The 20,966-nt window shown below is 39.9% G+C and overlaps 1 protein-coding gene across 3 annotated transcripts in view; it reads right to left on the bottom strand.

Annotated features, from left to right (window-relative positions):
* Window positions 1-4,295: 4,295 nt before the first annotated feature.
* The window catches only part of si:dkey-246i14.3 (ephrin A4), a 57,651-nt gene continuing 40,980 nt past the window's right edge, over window positions 4,296-20,966 (bottom strand). For 2 of the 3 annotated variants that reach the window (XM_023266478.3, XM_055013907.1), the window contains exons 3-5: window positions 17,041-17,109; window positions 8,337-8,363; window positions 4,296-5,924 (exon numbers count right to left, since the gene is read on the bottom strand). In XM_023266478.3, coding sequence (XP_023122246.2) covers window positions 5,842-5,924; window positions 8,337-8,363; window positions 17,041-17,109 — 179 coding nt within the window. In that variant the 3' untranslated portion in view covers window positions 4,296-5,841. The remainder of the gene's footprint in view (window positions 5,925-8,336; window positions 8,364-17,040; window positions 17,110-20,966) is intronic. The other variant, XM_055013908.1, reaches the window with a different exon arrangement.

The following is a 20,966-nucleotide window of genomic DNA, read 5'->3' as shown; positions in this document are numbered from 1 at the left end:
GTGTCTTTTGCATCTCATTTGTGTTGCTTTGTCTCTTTTTTGTCATTTTATCTTGTTTTTGTCATTTTGTGTGTCTCGTCTTTGTAGTTTTGTGTCTCTTTGTGGTTGTTTTGTCTCCATATATTACAGATATTTAACTCTTTCCATGTTTCCAGCCTCTCCAGACTTGTTCTCTCTACTCTGCTCATCATCAGTAGAAAGATGTTTCACCATGCTGAATGTACACTATATTGCCAAAAGTATTTGCCCACCCATCCAAATAATCAGAATCAGGTGTTCCTATCACTTCCATGGCCACAGGTGTATAAAATCCAGCACCTAGGCATGCAGATTGCTTTTACAAACATTTGTGAAAGAATGGCTCGCTCTCAGGAGCTCAGTGAATTCCAGCATGGAACTGCGATAGGATGCCACCTGTGCAACAAATCCAGTCCTGACATTTCCTGGCTCCTAAATATTCCACAGTCAACTGTCAGCTGTATTATAAGAAAGTGGAAGTGTGTGGGAACGACAGCAACTCTGCCACCAAGTGGTAGGACACGTAAACTGATGGATGCTGAGGTGCATAGTGCCAAGAGGTGGCCAACTTTCTGCAGAGTCAATCACTACAGACCTTCAAACTTCATGTGGCCTTCAGATTAGCTCCAGAACAGTGCTTCAGCAGAGAGCTTCATGGAATGGGTTTCCATGGCCCAGCAGCTGCATCCAAGCCATACATCACCAAGTGCAATGCAAAGCGTGGGATGCAGTGGTGTAAAGCAGCCACCACTGGACTCTAGAGCAGTGGAGACACCTTCTCTGGAGTGACCAATCACGCTTCTCCATCTGGCAATCTGATGGACCAGTCTGGGTTTGGTGGTTGCCAGGAGAACCATACTTGTGGGACTGCATTGTGCCAAGTGTATAGTTTGGTGGAGGGGGGATTATGGTGTGGGCTTGTTTTTCAGGAGCTGGGCTTGGACCCTTAGTTCCAGTGAAAGGAACTCTGAATGCTTCAGCATACCAAGACATTTTGGACAATTCCATGCTCCCAACTTTGTGGGAACAGTTTGGAGCTGGTCCTTCCTCTTCCAACATGACTGTGCACCAGTGCACAAAGCAAGGTCCATAAAGACATGGATGACAGAGTCTGGTGTGGATGAACTTGACTGGTCTGCACAGAGTCCTGACCTCAACCCCATAGAACACCTTTGGGATGAATTAGAGTGGAGACTGAGAGCCAGACCTTCTGGTCCAACATCAGTGTGTGACCTCACAAATGAGCTTCTGGAAGAATGGTCAAAAAATCCCATAAACACAGTCCTAAACCTTGTGGACAGCCTTCCCAGAAGAGTTGAAGCTGTTCTAGCTGCAAAGGGTGGACCCACGTCATATTGAACCCCATGGATTAGGAATGGGATGTCACTTACGTTCATATGTCAGTCAAGGCAGGTGAGCGAATACTTTTGGCAATATAGTGTATTTTTTTCTACTCTGTCTCTGGGTTTCAGGGTTCAGAGGGTTAATATATATTGCATTATAAAGTCATTTGTTTTTGGAAAATCAACGGAGAAACTGCCAGATGTAGATGTTTTTTTTTTGGCTACTCCACAACTTCAATCATATACATATAAAGGTACTGCAGTGATGCAAAAAACACTTTTATTGATCAAGTTGTGTGTTTTATTTTCCTTTTAGTCTCCTTTCTGTCTGCTCTGTGTAAACACTGCCTGCAGTTCACCTGAAAACTCTCAGAATTTTTTCTACTTGACTGCTGGTCACAGCTGAGTCAATCATGGCTTTTTGGTTGCACAAAGCAACTCAGAATTTTTTGTTTTTTATAGAATCTGGTTCGAGCAAACTGTCTATTTTTGGCAAAATTTTAAATGAGACAAAGTGATTTTCATGAAATATGACAATTTCAAGCTTAGTTTTGGTTCATATTACCTCATGGAACTGTCATGTGTGATTACTTCAAAGGACTGTTGCAAGGTTCTTCCTGATTTTACAGTTTCTGACTCAGATAATTGGTGTGATTTTGGTGACTTTCAGCAGAAGAGTGTGACAAGAGTCTGCACATGCATCACTCTGCACAGTGAAGGTCAGCATGTTTAAAGAAAAGCAGCTTGGCCTTGAACAGCTTCACCTCCCAGCGGGTAAAACGGTCCAATTTCTTATGGATGCCTTGACTTTAGTAAAAATAAAAATAAACCAAAGATAACCAGTGAAACTGTGAATCTTGAAAAACGCTCAAGGACACGTGGTGCAGCAGGGAAGCCTCCTCACCTCGGCTCACCTTGGTTCTGAGTGTGAAATACACACTGGTCCGATTGTTGCTGCTGCTGAGAGCTGAGAGACGCTTATCTGTGAAAAACATTCTCCCAAAATTCAGGAAAAGGTTACAGGGCCATGTGTCTGAGACATGACGGGAATACACAACCATTTTCAACTGCACCCACATTTCAGTTGCACATTTATCTTTGAATTTGTTATAATATGTTGCAAATAAAATGCAAAACACACATAAAAATTGGTGGTGGGACGCAATTAAAAATAATTATCTAATTAGAGGTGTGGTAATTAAATAATTGCGATTGATCACATTTTTGTCAAATAGCAATGTTTGATACAATAAGCAAAGTTTTTCAGTTCAAGTAAATTTTGGTTGATGACTGAATCGAACAATAGATATATACGTGAACTTAAACAACAAAAATGTTAGTTTTTTTTCATCTGTCTACTACACTCACAGATTACTGCAAACTCAAAGTGCAATTATAGCGATTATATTCAACATTTTAAGATTTTTTGTAAACTCAAGCACTTTCAATGTCTTGAAAAGTGGTCAAGACATTATTTATGGGCACCTTGTCTGAAAAAAAATCCAAAAATTTAGCAAAAAAAATCCCCAAATTTCTGAAAATTTGCAAAACCGTCAGGAAGAAAATTGCAATAATTCCTTAAAAGTTTCCCTTAAAAGTTTTATTTTAAAAAATCCCCCAAATTTGGCAAGAAAATTCTTGAAAATATTTTTTAAAAAATGAGTAAAAATCTTCCAAAAAATTTCCTAAAAATATCTAAAGTGATTCCATATATACCAGTAAAACTTTGAATATTTTCTTTAAGAACATTCACATAAAAATCAACCAAAATCCAGCAAAATTCGCTGGATTTTGGTTGATTTTTTTGTGAATGTTCTTCAGAAACATTTTTAACATTTCTTTTTTTCCACCAACAAATGTTCAAAGATTTCCCAAAAATGTTGAAAATATGGACATCAGAAGTTTCACTGTGAAAATATATATTTTTTTCCACATTTTCAAACTTTAAACCGGGTCAATTTTGACCCTCAGGACGACACGAGGGTTAAACTCCCATCTCTGATAAAAACAGATGTAAAAAACTACAGTGTTGAAGGAAAATGAGCTGTTTGTTCCTACTGACAGTCGATGTTTTTTTTTTTCTGAAGATGCAATCAACACCGTCAACTTGTGACAACACGATACGCCGCGCTGAAACTTCCTACGCTGTAATTACCGTGTCAGTTCTGCTCGATGCTATATTTTCTTTTGTCTGTCAGACTGGTGGTGGGTAAATCCGTCGCTGCAGAAATTGTTTATGATCGCTCCAAGAAAACTTTATCCAACATCTGTCTGCAATTATGAAGATCTGCTGCAAAAAATATACAGAAAAAATAGAATCTGTGATCTCATTTTTTTCCACTTCCTGGAATCAAAGATAAATAAAAACTCGATATCAAACTTGCATTGCAGCTTTAGTCCTCTTTTTGAAAGCTGTTGGCGAAAGAATGCTTTAAAAATCTGCATGTGAAGGTCAAAATCAAAGCCGCCTCGCAACAACATGCCTCGACAGCGACAAACATGTCATCAGAGGAGATCATAAAGCATGAAATAGCAGCATTAGGCCTATTATCCAGGAAATTGCCTCTCGGGCTTCACAAGACGTTCTACATTACAGCCTATATAAATGGAAATGCATTTACAGCTGATTTGGATGTACACGTCTATACTTAAAACGCTTCTTTTAAGGGCTCAAAATCACAAATATGTTGACTGAAAATAGCCGCGGAGTCTATTAATACCACGAGTCTGTTGAGGTATCCGAAGTCTTTTCAGGCTTTAGATAAAAACTCGGCTCGATATTCCACCGGGTTCCTCACATTACAACGGCCTCTCACACCGCAAGGTCATCTGAAGTCCCTGATGCCTCCTTATCTCCTGTGTATTACACCCTGTGTGTGTGTGTGTGTGTGTGTGTGTGTGTGGCAGAAAACATCAATACACTCGACAGATAAATGATAATCAAAGGAGAACGTATTTATTTTGCCGCGTAAAAAAGGCTCAGGTTGCAGTTTGGCTCTTCACAGAAGAAGCTACATTCTTCACTAAAATGTGAAAGCAGGACTTCAAAGCAGGATCCTACTAGAAACAAACAAAAACTACATCACCGAACGGAATTATTATACAAAAAAACATTGTTTTTATCACCCATGTTGGGAAAAAAAACATGACAGGTGTGATTTACAGCAATTTTGACAGGAAAAATATATATTAAGTGCTAACAATGTGTTGTTTTTTAAAAAAAAAAAAAAAAAAAAGCTTGAACAAACTGTACAATTAACCTAAATTTTGTGGGGAAATAATTCTTTTAAATACAAAAACTTCATTTATTTGCCAGGAAAAATGCAATCATACTGTATGTTAATTCTCTATATTTTTTTAATTTAGAAAAATAAATGAACAATTAAATTTATTGTAGTGTTGTTTAAAAATCAATTCTGGTTATTTTCTTTTTTAAAAAATTGGGGAAAAATTAAACAAATTGAGATACAAACACACATTTATATACACATAAAATAAGTCATTGATTGTTTATTAAAAAAAGGTCATTTTTGTCTGTTTTTTGCAATAATTAAATAAAAGAGACCAGTTTTTACAAAAAAATTTGAATTATATAGTTAATATATCTTATTTTTGCAGAATATATTAACTATACAGAAACAACTAACGTCGAAGAATCTAAAAATTTTTTCAAAAAGCTTGAGTGCGCGTTTGCACACCTGAAGAATCATGATTCAACATGTACCCATAAACCCCTTGTTGTTCTGCACTTTATTCTGTTTTTGCCAAACAGAACCAGAATCTAGAGTCCGTTTACTGGTTTTAGCCCACAATCCAGTTCAGCTCCAGTACAACCAGTATGATCCCAGCAGGGGGCGCAGCAGCCCAGCATCACTCCTCCACAACATTCCCCCCATTTTCCTCCCTTAAAAAAAAAAAAAAAAAAAAAAAAAAAAGCGCCTTCAGATTCAAAATCTAATTAGTTGCAAAAGTAGAGCACATTTATCTTTGCTCGGATGTAGATGAGGCAGAAAAGGGAGTCGTTTTTTTTGCAAAGCGTGTCAGGAAACGTCTCAGCGAGTGACCTGCAGCCCGACTCTCTGCAGGACTTTATTTGGCCGCTTTCTTCTTTCAAAAAATAAACCAACAACAACAACACAAGGAGCAGAAAATGAGCAACGGAGATGAAGAAGTGAGAGAAGTTTGAGCCCTGACAGACTCATTGTTCTGGTGGCGTCACAGCGGGACTCGAGTCGTCTGACTGGATAATATTCTGCACTTTACACAACAGGTGGGAGACGGAAAATAACAAGAAATGAATCACTGTGATTCCCTGAGTCACCGTGGCCCCGTTTCTGCTCGGGTTTTTTGGAGGAAATTTCACAGGTAAACAAGCCACCGAGGTGTCATCTGCAATAGCTTAGCGTTGGTTGTCCGAGAGCGGAGGTTTCGTCCGGATCCCTCGATGGGGAGGTCGGCGGAGGACGGGGCGGTCAGGTGGTCAGGTGGTCAGGAGGAGGAGGATGAAGATGAAGGGCAGGGAGGCTGTCGTCATGGAGGCCACGCTGCTGAGAGGACCGGTTTCTGAAACAAGGAGGGACATTTATATATGTCAAAAGAATGTGGACAGGAGTTATTGCTCTGATCCGAGGCTGTTTGTCATTCTACGAGTTCGACAAAGTTCTTCGGCCTCCAAATGAATCCTCTAAACCCCAAGTTTCTGAGCGTTTCTGCTTCATTTTTCACTGCAATCTAAAGTCCTGCACCTCTGTGGAAACAGAACAACCACAAAGAAGGAGAGAGAAGTCAGAAATGTCTTTTATTTGATTATTTATTTCGCAAGAATTGAAAAAAACCTGGATTCAACGTGTGCAAAACGTCCCCCAACAGTGTTACTAATGTTGGATAAAATGATCACTTATACCTACGTACTATTGATATTGTACCATTTACATTTTTACAGCCTCTATAGTCTTTTCCTGTCTACTCTGCTCATCATCAGTAGAAAGATGTTTCACCATGCTGAATGTATCTCCAACAACTTGCTCCTCTGTTCACTGTTTCTGAGCCATGCTGACTTTATTTTATTCATCCAGTAGCTTTGGTTTTCAGTCTGAAATACTCTGAAACTATTTGAAATTTGCCCAAAATGACTCAAAATTGGTCTAAAGCAACAAAAAAATGTCCAAAATGAGTCAAGAATAGTTCAAAATAACTCAAGCTGTTTTTGAGTCATGCTGCATTTAGTTTATTGATCATTTATGCTGTATTTTGCTCTCAGTCTCTCTAATTTGTCTCTTCTCTGTTTTGTGGAACCACTGCCTCAGTTCAGCTGAAATGTTCCTGAATTTTTGTCACAATTTGAGTCACTAATGGCTTCATAGTTCAAGTGCAGAATATTTAGTTCTTACAGAATCTGGTGCAAACGATTTATTTTTGGCAACATTTTTAAATGAGTCATGTAGAATAAAACGATTTTGATCAAAAATATCAAAATATGCCAGTTTTAAGCTTAGATTTGTTTCATTTTTCTGATAGAGCAACACATGATTCGTTCAAGTACTGTTGGAAAGTATAAAATCGGATGATTCTCCGTGGTTTTACTGTTTCTTTTCATTATAAATTGTGTAATTTTGGCATTTTTTAAAAAAAGATAACATACCTGTCAAACCCATTGACAGGTTTTGTGGTTTGGACGGTTAAAATTAAGCGATCATTGCATAAAACTCTTGAAATATGCCAATTTTGATCTTAGTTTTGGTTATTTTTTCTCATGCAACAGCATACTGCACATGATTAGTTCAAGAATCGTTGGAAATCTGACGATGCTCTCTGTTTTTACAGTTTATTTTAGGATATACTTTGTAATTTCAGCGATTTTTACAAGGATAACGCTTTTAAACACACCGGCGAGTTTTGGAGTTATAATAAAGCCACAGCCACACATGATTAGTTCAAGTACCCTTGGAAAATTGAAAATCGGATGATTCTTTACAGTCTTTTAAGTTTCTGAAACTGATAAATGGTGCAGTTTTGGTCTTTTTTTCCCACCAACACACTTATGAGTTTTGGATTCAGAGGGCTAAAATAACATGATTATTACTGATGAAATAATAGATTTTAAAGATTTCATTTAGTTTTTTTTTTTTATTGGATGTAATCACACATCATGCATGACTCCTTCAGGCTCAGTCAGAAAGTAGAAAATCTGACGATTCTCTCTGTTTTTACAGTTTCTTTTATGAGCTACGGTGTAATTTTGACAATTTTTAAAAAGATAAAATGATCTTTTTAAACACACTGGTGAGTTTTGGGGTCAAATAAAGCAACATAACAACACGTCACACATGATTAGTTCAAGAACTATTGGAAAATTGAAAATGTGATGATTCTTTGCAGTCTTTTAAGTTTCTGAACCTGCTAAATGGTGCAGTTTTGGTGATATTTTTTCCCCAACCCACTAGCGACTTTTATTGATGAAATCATAGATTTTAAAGCTTAAATTTAGTCATTTTTTCAGATTTAATCACACATCATAAATGACTCCTTCAGGGACAGTCAGAAAGTAGAAAATTTGGTGATTACTTCTATTCTAATTCTGAAAAATGTTGTAATTGCACTGATTTTCTAAACTATAACTTTCCTTTTCAAACCTGCCGCTGGGTTTTTGGGTTCAGATGGTTAATCGGAGCCTTAAAATCAAATCCCATCCAACACTTTTAGGACAAACTGGAGCACTGATCTTGTTCTACATCTTATCCCCCAAAATCACTGGTGTCTTAGTGGCTGAATTACACCAAACCTCAGAGGAGTTCAGCACACGATTGCTCATTTATTTGGAACGAGACCTTCAACAATCACTCTGACTCATTTCTGTTGCCACTGAAGCACGTTTCAACTTGATTTTCACCCGAAAAGAAGCAATCACCGACACGTAGGCATGCAAAAGATGATTACACTTGAAAAACGCATTGAGTTGAAGACGTTGGATCTCACCTTGTATTTGTTTTGAACCTTCTGATGCTGTAATAAGGCGAGAGAAGAGAGAGAGAGAGAAAAGGAGATTTAGATAAAGTTGAGGCAAAGAAACAAGTTGCTGATTAGTCATTTTCGCGTGCTTTGCTTCCTCAATAAAGCTGCTGCTGCTGCTTTGTGGAACAAAAGGAGCAAGAAACAGACAAATGACCAGGGGAAGGTATTTACCATTACTCAAAGACTAACGCCATGAAAAATGAGTACTGACTTGGCTGCACAACCCTAAATATGTCCCCCTATGCAAATTCCCCTAAAGGTCGGATAAAAAAAGAGCTCTGAGAAGCACGGCAAACAGGAAAAGATAGTGTTATGTAAATTAGAGAGCGTAAGAATGATGGAGATGGTACAGAAGGAGGAGGCGGCGGTGGTGGGGATACAGGAAATGAAAAAGACGGGGGAGAAGAAAAAACAGGAGAAAATTCAAAATGACAGAGCGAAACCATGAAGTGGACAGAAGATGAAAGGGACGGCAGCGATTGAGAAAGTACGGCAGAGGAAAGACTGAAACAAGGTCAGATAAGAGAGAGGGAAGGGAGGGAAGAGAGGGAGCCGGGACGAGGGGGTGTTTGCGTCTGGGCGTCACTTTCTCAGCAGGAGGGGGCCTAAAAGGAAATAATGGAGGGAAGAATGGAGGGATGGCGTGATGGAGGGGCGAGGAGGGGCAGGAGGGAACGCAGGTAGAGGCTGGAAAAACCCTTAAAACCCCTCGGAAGGTAGAAACGGGAGGACGAAGCTGCGTAGGTGCTATTAAAGCGAGCGGCGGCCTTGAAGCCACCTCTGACTCAACTGCAACACAAACACACATATCGACGACGACAACCGCCTCCCCCCCGAGCCGAGACGACGTGTCGCTCCACGAGACACGAGACGATAAATTACTGTGAGGTTCTGTGCGGCTAACGAACAGCTAAGGGTTAACGAAGCATTAAATAAGGAGCGAGGTGTGGGCCTAGAGCCGACAAAACTGCCACCGCCATGGGAAGAAATGCAGGAATTTTCAACCTATCACTCGAATATCTCATGTTTTACTAGAAATTAATCATACTGGAAACATTGAGGTGATTTCTAGGGAGTGCATCTACATTAAATGTAAAAAACGATTTAAAAAAGGCGGTTTTCGCATACGGTGCAGCACTAGCAAATGCATCCAAAATCTTTTTTTGGAGATTTGTGCAGCTGATTTAAACAATGCTTTCTTTCTGCAAACCAATCTTCCTTTGCAGTGTTTCTTTCTCTTTTTACAGTGCACACAGGGAGCCTGCATGTGTGTTTTAAATACAGTTTTATCCAACAACCCTTAAATTACAACAAATGAGGATTTATCAGACGATGAACCGTGCAAGTTTATTGTTGTATAAAGCAGCAAATCAAGCTGTTTACATGACGCGTTTGAGTTAATTTTCAAAATATGAATATTACACACATGCAAGTCGCAATATTGATGCTGGAACTATATGTTTTACAGCCCTAAAGTGTTTGTAGGAAGCATTAAAGCAAAGAAAAAAGCTAAACAGTTCCAATTTTATACAGCGATATCGCGCTTGCATGAAATAAAATGTACAAAAATTTAAAAAAAAAAAACAAAAAAAACCCCAAGAAATTTATCTTACGTTCCTTGCTTTTGTACTAAAAATGCAGCATTTCTGCAACCAAACAGCATTTAAATGCACCAACCGGAGAATATTTACTAATTAGAGAGCAGGCAACTGAATTTGGTGCAGCTATAGCAAATGCATCCAGAATCATTTTTTGCAGATCTGGCATTACACTCGTCATACAGAAATGTGTGCAGCTGATTTAAACAATCAAACTGATTTCTTTCCTTTGCAGTGTTTCTTTCTCGTTTTACTGTGCACACGTGGAGCCTGCATGTGTGTGTTTTAAATAAAGTCTTAATAAAGAAACTTGTGTATCTAACAACCCTTAAATTAGAACAAATGATGATTTATCAGACAATAAATCATGGAAAATGAGAACCATGTTAATTATTTTGTTGCACAAGCAGTAAATGAAGCTGTTTGTATGCTGTGTTTGAGTTAAGTTGTCATATTTTACATAGCAGAAAACACAATGTGACTGTTTCACATATGCATGTCGCAATTTTGGTGCTAAAACAATATATTTTTTAGTGTTTGTAGGAAGAATTAAAGCAAAGAAAAACAGCTAATCAGTTCCTATTTTAAACAGTGATATCGTACTTGAATGAAATAAAATGTACAAAAATGTTAAAAAACACGAAAATAACCTCAAGTTCCTTTTTTGTATTTGAAAACTCTGCACTTCTGCAACCAAACAGCATTTAAATTCACCGACCGAAGAATATTTACTTATTGGTGACCAGGAAACTGAGGATTTTTTTCCATTGTCGATTATTTTCTGGATTACGTGATTCGCTGTTTGGGCTCTACATTGTCAGAAAACGGTGAAAAATGTTTCCCAAAGATGACAAATAATGTCTTGTTTTGTCCACAATATTAAGATATTCAGTTTACTGTCATAGTGGAGGAAAGAAACCAGAAAATTCATATGTAAGAAATTATAAATTAATTAAAATTGCTCAATTTGATTCGTCGATTATTGAAATAGTTGATGATAAATGCAATAACTGATGACTAATTGTATAATTGTTGCAGCTCTCTGAGCGACTCACTGATTAATTATTTAATCCTTTCAGCTCTAATTGTGAAAATACTGCGGTGACAAATAGGGCTGTAAATGATGATTATTTTCTAGTTTATTCACTTGATTGTTTTGTCTATAAAATGTCAGAAATTACCAGTTTTTCGTACATTCCAAGATGACAAGTGTCTGTATTATGTTTAGTTTACTGTCACAGAGGAGGAGCGAAATCAGGAAATATTTACGTTTAAATTTGATTTTTTTTCTCAAAAAATTCATCAGTGATTATAAAAATATTTGACGTTTATTTTCTAAGTTGGCGGCAATTTAAAGAAACGATATTTGCAGCGTTATTGCAGTAAAAGAAGCATAAAAGACATCCAGGACTGTGGCTGTAAATGTTCATACATCTGGATAAACTGAACGTATTTATAGAAATTATTTATAATATTTCCGTTGTGTTGAACTGTTCTTAAATTTAAACCGTTCGGAATCGATCAGCGAGTGTGTGACTCAGCGCCGCGGTTTGCAGAGTGAAAATTCGTGTTAGATGCCTTGTGTTTACCGGTGTGTGTGTGATGTGTGTGTTTTGATCCGCCTTTAATCACATCATTTGTGCAAGAAAAAGACAAAAGCCGAAACCTTTGTCCTCGTTTGTGTCTTAATTTTTGGGTCGTGGCGAACTGCGGCACAAAACGGTGTCCGCGGTGGCGTAACTGCAAGAACAGTGTCCTTTCTGCACTGCAGTCACAAATGCATGTGGAACTGTACATGCACAACCGCATTTCACCGTGTGTGTGTGTGTGTGTGTGTGTGTGTGTGTGTGTGTGTGTGTGTGTGTGTGTGCAGAACGCCTCACTGCAGAGACCCAACCTTCCACCATCCCACCTCTCCTGCACGCCGCCATTTTGCAAAAACACAGCAGCTAATGCTAACCGTTTCTAGCAACAACAAAAAAAAAGTGCCGTGAAAATTTACGAATCGGGCGAAACTGAACGACGCGAAAACGATGAAATTTTTCGAATCTGAAAGAGCAGCGAGCGTCGGTCCAGTTTTGTCCCGTCGAGTTCAGGGGGTACAAAGGTTTTTTTTTTTTTTTTTGTTGGGGCGAGAGCAGGAGGGGGGCAAAAGGAAGGGCAGTGATGTAAGAAATGCAAAAGAAAAAATAGTCGGAGAAAGAGACGGAAAGTGGGGAAAAAAATGGCGAAGCTCTGCAAACTGAAAATGAAGGTAATGGACTGTTCACAGCGGGAAGACGACGGGAAAAAAGGAGGGAAGACAGAAAGGGAATCAATTAGAGAGAGAGGGAAGTCGGTCTGTAATGGTTTCTCACAGTAGGACGGCTGGAAGAAGAGAAGGAAGGCAGAGAGGCAGAACAAGAGAGATAAACACAACAGGAGGAGTTTTAAGGACAAGTTCCAGCGTAGAGAGGAGAGAGAGAGAGAAAAGAAAAGGTAAGGATGGAGCGAGGGGCGAGCGATGCAATAGGAGGCTGCGGGGCGCCACGGATTTCACATCACACCAGTCTGTTGATTCTGTTTTCTGATGCAACAGCAGCTAAAGCACCTTTCAGCAGCAGCAGCAGCAGCAGCTCAGAGCGTGAAAAAAAAGCAAAAAAACCAGGGGGTTTGGGGTGGTGGGGGTGGACGTCATTAGCGGTTAAATTAAGGCGATAAACACACACATTCACACAGCGGAGAGAGGTGACCTTGCTGCAATGACGACGTCACCTGACGGGCTGTCACTGCCCCGTCCTTCAGAGGTAATTAATCCAAAACACCCACGACGGGGCATCCCCCACGTGGAAACACCTTTTAGTCAGACAGGAGGGGCAGAAAGAAGAAACTGGGATGGAGAGGAGGAAGAAGAAGGGCTTGAAGTTTAGATAAGAGCCGTCGCTGAAGGACAGGAGCTGCCGTCACCTGCGGCCACACACTTCACCAGAGCTTCACCTGTCAGATAAAAGGCGAAACTAAAGCAGGTGAGGTGTTACCACGGGGAGCAGCTTTGGTAAACCGCTCCCTCATCCGTCTAACTCCTCTCTCCGGCCTCCTCGTCCCAACGCAGCGCAGAGATGGAGGGGAGGCGAAGGGCCGTACGGAGACACAACAAAGAGATAGAGGAAGCACGGGGAAAAGGAGGTGGAAGCGGCGGTGGCGTAAAGAGACTGCTGCCGAGATTAGTTTTGCTCCAGTAGCGAAAGATCATAAAAAATGAGGAAGGGAGGAGAGAGCTGAGGAGACAGAGAGAAGGGGGGGATTAGTGCCACTTCAGGAATGACAGAAGACTGAAGGAAGAAAGAGGTCGGAGTCGAAGAGGGGGAGGAAGAGACAAGGAGACGGGAGATCCTGAAATTTAGTCAGGATTAGTTTTGGTTAAGGAATAGGATGAGAGGCGGAGGAAGGAAAAAAATTAGGGAAGGGAAAAAAAGAGGACATGTGTGCGTCTTTGTAGGTGGAACTCTTTGTACTTTAGAGAAAAGGGTTTTTTTTAATCTGAACCCTCTGAACTCCGACCTTTGCATTTAAAAAAAAAGCCAAAATTACACAATGCATCCAAGGATGAAACTGCAAAAAAAAAAGCTGTAAAAAAATTTAAGATTTTCACCTTTCTGACAGTCCTTGAACTAATCGTTTATAACGTGCCTGTCTGGAAAGTTGTGACATTTGATCAAAATCACTTTAGTCTTCTAAAAATTGCCAAAAATAAACTGTTTGCTCAACCAGATTCTGCAAAATGCTGAAAATTCTGCATTCCTCAGTGCAACCATGAAGCCATGAGTGACTCAGCTGCAACCTAAAAATAAAAGTAAAAAAGGGTTGTTCTGTTTCCGCAAATGTGCAGGACTTTATATTGCAGTAAAAAAAATTTGTTCACAGTGAGCTAAAATGTGACAGGAGGAAAAACGAGGAGTTAGAAAAGATATACTATCTATCAAACCTGCTGTTCATTTCAGCACAATCATCTGCAAGATTTTATATCCAGTTTGCAATTATCAGGCCTTAAAGAATTCACCCAGAGTGTACTGAACTTTCTACAAAACCTGCATTCGATCTCTAATCTAGTAGATATTTTATGTTTCCACTTAAAAAGAATTATTTATCTCCCAATCAAAGATGCATTTAATGTATATTTTGGAAGGTTAATCTCTTCAGCATCCACTAAGAGTTGATATTTACACCTAGAACACATGGCGTTAGCATTAGGATGAATCTTAGCTGATTTATCTTTGGTATAATGGAGGGGATTTTAAACTGTAGGAGTCCATGTGGTGCACACAGAGATGATGAATGGATCCCGTGTTTTCTCATGTTGCAGCAAATTTAGCTTGTTTTCACATAATCCGAGTTAATTTTAGACAAGGAGGAGAAATTAGCTGGTATTTGTAAGCAAACACAAGCTTTCCAAAGGGATTTATCACCAAAATGTTGTCCAGTATGCTTAAATTTGGTGGAAAACAGAACAGATTTGCTTTAAATAGCTACAAAATCTGGTTGTTAGTATGATTACATTTCTGTATCATTAAGGCAAAAGCAGCAGTAATATATAGGTCTCAGTAGGATATAATGCTTTAAATCTAGTGAGTAAAGTCAAGTGTGCGTGCTGGATGTGTCTCCCAGCATGCATAATCCAGGTGATTTCAAATATTTTGATTATTTTCAGCTCCGATAGGCTGATCAGGGAATACTGTCAGAAGGTCAAGACTACATTAGCATTTTCTCACTGAACAATTATCTGTGGTATTTCTAATTAATGACAGCAGGATAATTAGCATATAAAAAAAGTCATCAGCCTTCACTCTGGTAATAACGCAGCAAATTACTCCCTGTCTCGCACCGGAACAGTGATGGCATTTAAGAATTCATTCGAGACGGATGGAGCTCTTTTTTATTCCAGTTTTAATTTTTTTTCCCATCCCTCCTTTCACGCCAAAATTTAATCAAGGCTGTGAGATTGGGAGGTATTTCATTAGACAGCCTTGCAAGCCAGTTTCCCCTGGAAAAAAAAAAAAAAAGTGTGTGTTAGATGAGCCGAGGACGGCACAACAAGCCCCCTGCAGATAACACTGGGATGGGAACTGGGACAGACGTCTCAGACACGCATGTCAGGACACACAAACACACGAAGTTGTACGAATTAAACTGCCAAAGAATGCACGCAAGGGCCCGTATAGCCACGCACAAAAACACAAAGTGCACCAGACACAGAGAAATGGGCGCACACACCAACAACTGTACAGGGATTCCCACAGCGACTGGGCAACATTCCCAACCGGAATGGGCAGCTCACTGGACTGGAAGACTAACATTACTCCAGGCGGGCTCTGGATTAGATCAACTCTGGGAATTTCACACTGGGACAGAGAGATGGAGAGTGGGAGAATGAGGAAGGACAAGGAGGTAAAAAAAAAAAAAAGAAGAAAGAGGCAGAGTGGAAGGGCGGTGTTAGCTGATGTTTAAAAACCCTCAGTACCTTACAGTAACTGCATTACTTTGAAGTTGAACAGTAGAGAATTTGTGCTGATGTAAAAAAAAAAAAAAAAAAAATTAGGTTTAATATATTAAAAACACACAGTAGAAACTCATTGCAACAAAAGTCTGCACACCTTTCATTACTGAGAAATCTGATTTTTTCTAATATTTGGTGCGTTCACCCTCATGTTTGAGGTCAGACTCAATCTTCTTCTTCATTTTTTGAAGATATGCTCTCTCCTTTTTGCTAAAGGGGTTGTTTTGCACTACATTTCTCCTCATAATACCCCAAGCATGTTCGATTGCATTTAGGTCATGCCACATGCATGTACAGGTCGTAGTTTTCACTTCTTTACAAGCTCACAAGCATGATTTAGTTCTTTAGATGATTCTCCTGCTGGAATATTCCTCTTCTTCCAGCTTCTTGTCAGCCAGTATTTTGGTTTATCCACAGACATTCATCTATAAATGTCGTCTCCCCAATATCTTCTACACTCATACAGCCTCATATCATCATACTTCCACCTCCGTGCTTCACTGTCAGGACTATGCATCCACTGTGTTAGTCCTGGTCAGGTTCACACCAAACATGCTGGACTCCATCTGAGCCCAACTAATGTATCTTCATCTGACCAAAGAATGTTCTCCCAACATTCATCAGGCTTCTTTTTGTGTTCTCTAGAAAAGTTTGATGTGGAAGTTTTGTGTTTTCTTGGCTTCTGTACATGGAAGTTGATGTTCTGAAGTGTCCTTCACACTGTCTGAGCTTCACACTAACTCTGGTTTCCATTGATAACTCCTGTTCCAAGTCTGAAGCAGCTGCCATCTGATTTTCACAGCTCGACTGTGAAAGTAGTTCACTGTCTGTGGAGTCATTTCAGGAGGACGACCACTGCAGCCATGATTAGTGCTACTATGACTCCTTCTATACCTCTTATCACTGCTAACCCTGTATCTCCACTGATTTTTAGTTGCTTATTGAGCTTCCTGTATCATTTTCCATCTTTGTGAAATCTCACAGTCAGATTTTTCAGTTAATCTGTTCAGTTCTTTTCCATGTGTAGAAAAGATGCAGACATAGATGCAGCTCATAGGTCCAAAAACTGAGAAAGTTCTGCTGGTCACAGCTCAGTTTAGAACCATGTTCATGCAGTTAGACTGATTGGAAATCACAGGTGGCTTCACTTTTGTTGCATTGAGTTGCAATTATAGTGTTACAGTCTTTCTAAAGTATTTGTTTTTGATTGTTCATAGAAGGAAATACTGTCCAACTTTGAAATAATACCACTTTGAGAGGTGATACTGCACAGCATTGTGCTCACGTCCCTAATTTTTGAAAGAGTCTCATCCTACATGGTTAAAATGGCGATTTTGGAGAGAACAGTTAAATTTAGCCTCACCAGTAACAGCAGAGAATTACTAAAACAGCGAGGAGGAAGCAGGGATAAGTAGCAGTGTAAACATCATGCTATACAGGCCTGATAGTGGAGATGTGAGAGGCAGAGAGAAGAGTCTGTTGGTGTACAAAGGGGAGGCATGAAAGAAAGAAGAGATGAAAAGAGGAGTGTACTCACTGGGCTTACAGCACACTGTGACACGCAACTTCATACATGGCAGAGGAGGGCCTTCATCTGTGGGTAGAGCTGCAAAGAACAAGAAAAGACAGATGTAAATAAGCTGCTTACTTATTAAACCCAACAAACGGTGAGCATTCAAGACGCTAACATGTCAAATAAGATACGCTGAACGAAATCCTCCTGTAAAATCAACTCTTTGAGAATCCTTGTGCTGCTTTTTGAAGACAAGAAAAGCTGAAGAACAGAAAAGGTTGTTTTCACGATATCGGGATGAAAAATTACACCGTCTCCCATTGACACGCTGCATATCATCTGCACAAATGAATAAGAATATGAAATCAAGACCATTAAAGAATGCGACGTTCTTCAATGCCGATACTGGCCGCGGCTCACGGGGGAAATCAGGTCAACATCATCTGTCAGTTTAACACGGATTCTACAAAACAACACCGTTTGGAAGCTGCAGCTGAAGGATTTTAGATCTGAATAATTCACAGACAGCTGCTAACTCAACAGAGACACCGCCATAACCGAGTGTGTGATTGCCAACAGTTTGTCTTTGATAAGCTCCAACACAGAGTAACAGTGAGGCTGCAGAATTAGGCAGAAACTGTGATGGCTGAAATAAAAATACAAACAACTCAGAATGACAATGATACATAAAAGTCTTAACTTCAGATCCGTTTCTTCCAGATCTTTGAGCCTTTAAAGAATAGTTTCAAAAGTCGTGCACACTTAATGTTTCTTTTAGTATAATACTACACATCTAGGCCTTTTTTTTTTTTTTTTACAGCATTCAACACCATTTCCCCAACAGCAGCTGGAGGTTAAAGCCCAGATCTCCGGATATTACATGAAGATTACTCTGCACCAGCTCATCTAACTTGAAGAAGCTGCACCAGTTTTGCCTCAAAGAAAATGGGCAACAATCCCAGTGACTACATGTGCCGAGGACTTTATCTGGAAAGTGAAATGTTCTGTCCTTTTCCAGTTTGAGATTTAGGGAAATTTAGCTCGGTGTGCCAAAACAGCCTCGAGCGGCAGAGCTGCACACTTCTGACTGCACATGCTGTAATATTTGGGTTGTAAGCACAAATATGTTTCTCCGGTATTCAAAACACATTAGTTTTATGATTTAAGTATTAACATAGAGCATGCATGAAATAAATGACAAGATATTTGCAATGATAAAAGTCTAAACTGTGTCTGAAATCACTCATTTACCATTAGATATTGCCTATATAAGAAATATTTAGTGGTTTTCTGTATAGTGAACAATAATTGAAGATGCAAGACTTTTCTCTGACCTTCACCCTAACCCCAACCAGTTGAGGCAGACAGCTGCCCTAACTGAACCTGGTTCTGCCAGAGGGGGTTTCTTCATGAGTTTTTTTTTTCTTCTCAATGCTTAAAAGCAATTCAAAGTAAATTTCACCTGAGCAAGTGAAGAGCCTTTGTGATGAATCATGTTGTGAATTGGTGCTATATATCTGAAATTGGATTGAATTTATACAAATTTACATCATCACTGACAGTTGTGCGCTGTACAGTTACACCTTAGGGAACAGTGCAAAGCTGTGCAGCAAAACTGGCCAAACTGCAACGTATGACTTACGTATTCTTTGTTGATGCACACTGGCTCAAATAACATGTTACTCTATACACAGTAGCAAGAAAAGGAAAGGCTACAAATAGCTACATGTGGCTCTTCTAGACTATTTAGTAATATCAAAATAAAGGTCTTTTTTGTTTCCCCAGTCGAGTCCAAGTCATTTAATATGTAGTATCTGCTGATACCGAGTCCCAATCCAATACCATTTTCTTACATAATGCGTGCTTCAAGTATTATAGACTAGCTGTAGTACCTGGTTGGAGCTTTTCGACCGTTTAATACTGTAGCGAACAGAGGAGGCAAGCAGAGAGCATTGTGGAGATATAGCTAGTAAATGGGCACCATGACAAAGTCTTATGTGATGCTTAATGATGTCTGACCAATGCATTTACAGCAACTCAATGAGAATTAATGCACAAAATGAAAACGCAAACTTCGGTTCCAAAGCTTGCTCCCTCTCTGGTTCATAAACAGTCAATCATGTCCCTTGATAATGGAGCCCCTTCAGTGCAGGTCTCCCAAGACCTGCTAGTCCGGGACGCACCTGGGCATCAGACCATCACTAGTGGAGGTTGTCATTTTGAATTCTAAAAATTACCAATGACCCTTTGTCATCACATCTCCATCTAAGAAATGTCTGCTACAAGGCCTAATGGGCTTGATGTTGGGCTGCACAGGTAGGTTTGGGGTTAGTCAGGGTCTCCATCTGGTGATAACTGACCCTGACTAGCTAGTAGGAGCTTTAAAGTCAATGTTATTTCACCGTGGTCGCCCTCCATGCACCTCCAGGATTTACTTTCTTTCTTTAATTAATGTATGCTACCATTCAAAAGAAAATTTCATGTTTTCCATGAAAACTCCCACTTTTATCCATGTGCTAACATAACTGCACAAGGGTTTTCTAATCATCATTGAGCCTTTCAACACCATTAGCTAACACAATGTAGCATTAGAACACAGGAGTGATGGTTGCTGGAAATGTTCCTCTGTACCTCTATGGAGATATTCCATTAAAAATCAGCCGTTTCCAGCTACAATAGTCATTTAATGTTATCATCATTGGAAAAAAATGCTTTTCTTTCAAAAATAAGGACATTTCTAAGTGACCCCAAACTTTTGAATGGTAGTGTATATCAAGGCAAGATCAGTTAGTGTCTACATTTGTTTGTGTGTTTTTAACTTGTGTGCCTCAATAAACAGGCTACAAAATGTTCCTTCTTCTTCCTGATTGTTATTCAAACTAGTTCATTACATACTACCAGTGATTATTGATATCACCTGCAGTAACCCGTTATAACATGTCACCCTCATATTAAATGGCAGAGTAAATGCAGCAGTTTAATACAGAGGAAGTGATTCCTGATGGAGCTCTATTTCACTTTTACGAGAGATTTTCATATTAATGCTGCTCATCACTTCTGAGAGTTTCCTCAAAATGTTTGTAGTTTTTCTGTGTTTTCTCCTGTTTGGAGTATTTTGCTGCTTCTGTCAAATCGTTTTTTCAAAAGTAGCTCATGTGTTGTCAGAGCGGTGAAAGCTGTTCTGCTAAGTGGCTCGTGTTTTCTCTGCTGCCCTCCCTTTCCTCTTTACACGCCGACTATCGGAGGACGTCAAGGTGTTTCCTGTTTTCACGGATCCACACACGGAGACGGTCGGTGTCATAGTCTGTGGGAGAGAAGAGCTGAGCCGGGCTCAGACTGAGCCAACTAATGCCATTAGTGTTTCTAATGCCATTGTGCTGTTCTCCCGGGCTAATGCCATTATGCAGCCTCCAGTGCCGCGGGTCCATTCAGCGCTCAAACCCCAGAGCCAAACATTTGGACCAACTTTACGCCTTATCTGCGATGTGGACAAAACATACACAATCGCTGTGAGCCTGAAGTGGCCCGACCGGGGGGGAAGACCTTTTGTTGCTTCTCTGTGAACTGGCATGAGCAGCCACAATAGGCCAGTGTGCATGTGTGCGTTTGTACATACATGTGTGTGTTAGTGTGCGTCTCTCATGGCCTCACAATGCTCCATTGTCCCCCCCCCACCCACCAACACCCCCCAGACCACAACAGTAATTTATGTAAAGATTCTTTCTTTTCCTCCAGCCCATCCATCCCTTTTCTCTTTTGTTGTCCTCCTCTCTCCAGTCCACTCATCCATCCTCTCTCCCCCCCACCTCTGTACTGTCAGACTGTGTCCATCTTTTGCTCTTTCTCCCCCCTCTGTCACTCTTCCACGCTTCTCTACCTCCGTCTGCTTCTCTGCCTTGCCTCGCTGTCGTCCTGTATTGATCTCCGTTTCTTCCTCCTACACTTCGCCG

The sequence above is a fragment of the Amphiprion ocellaris genome, chromosome 9 (assembly GCF_022539595.1).
Source record: "Amphiprion ocellaris isolate individual 3 ecotype Okinawa chromosome 9, ASM2253959v1, whole genome shotgun sequence".
In the NCBI taxonomy this organism is placed as follows: domain Eukaryota; kingdom Metazoa; phylum Chordata; class Actinopteri; family Pomacentridae; genus Amphiprion; species Amphiprion ocellaris.
This window is presented reverse-complemented; position numbering and strand designations above follow the sequence as displayed.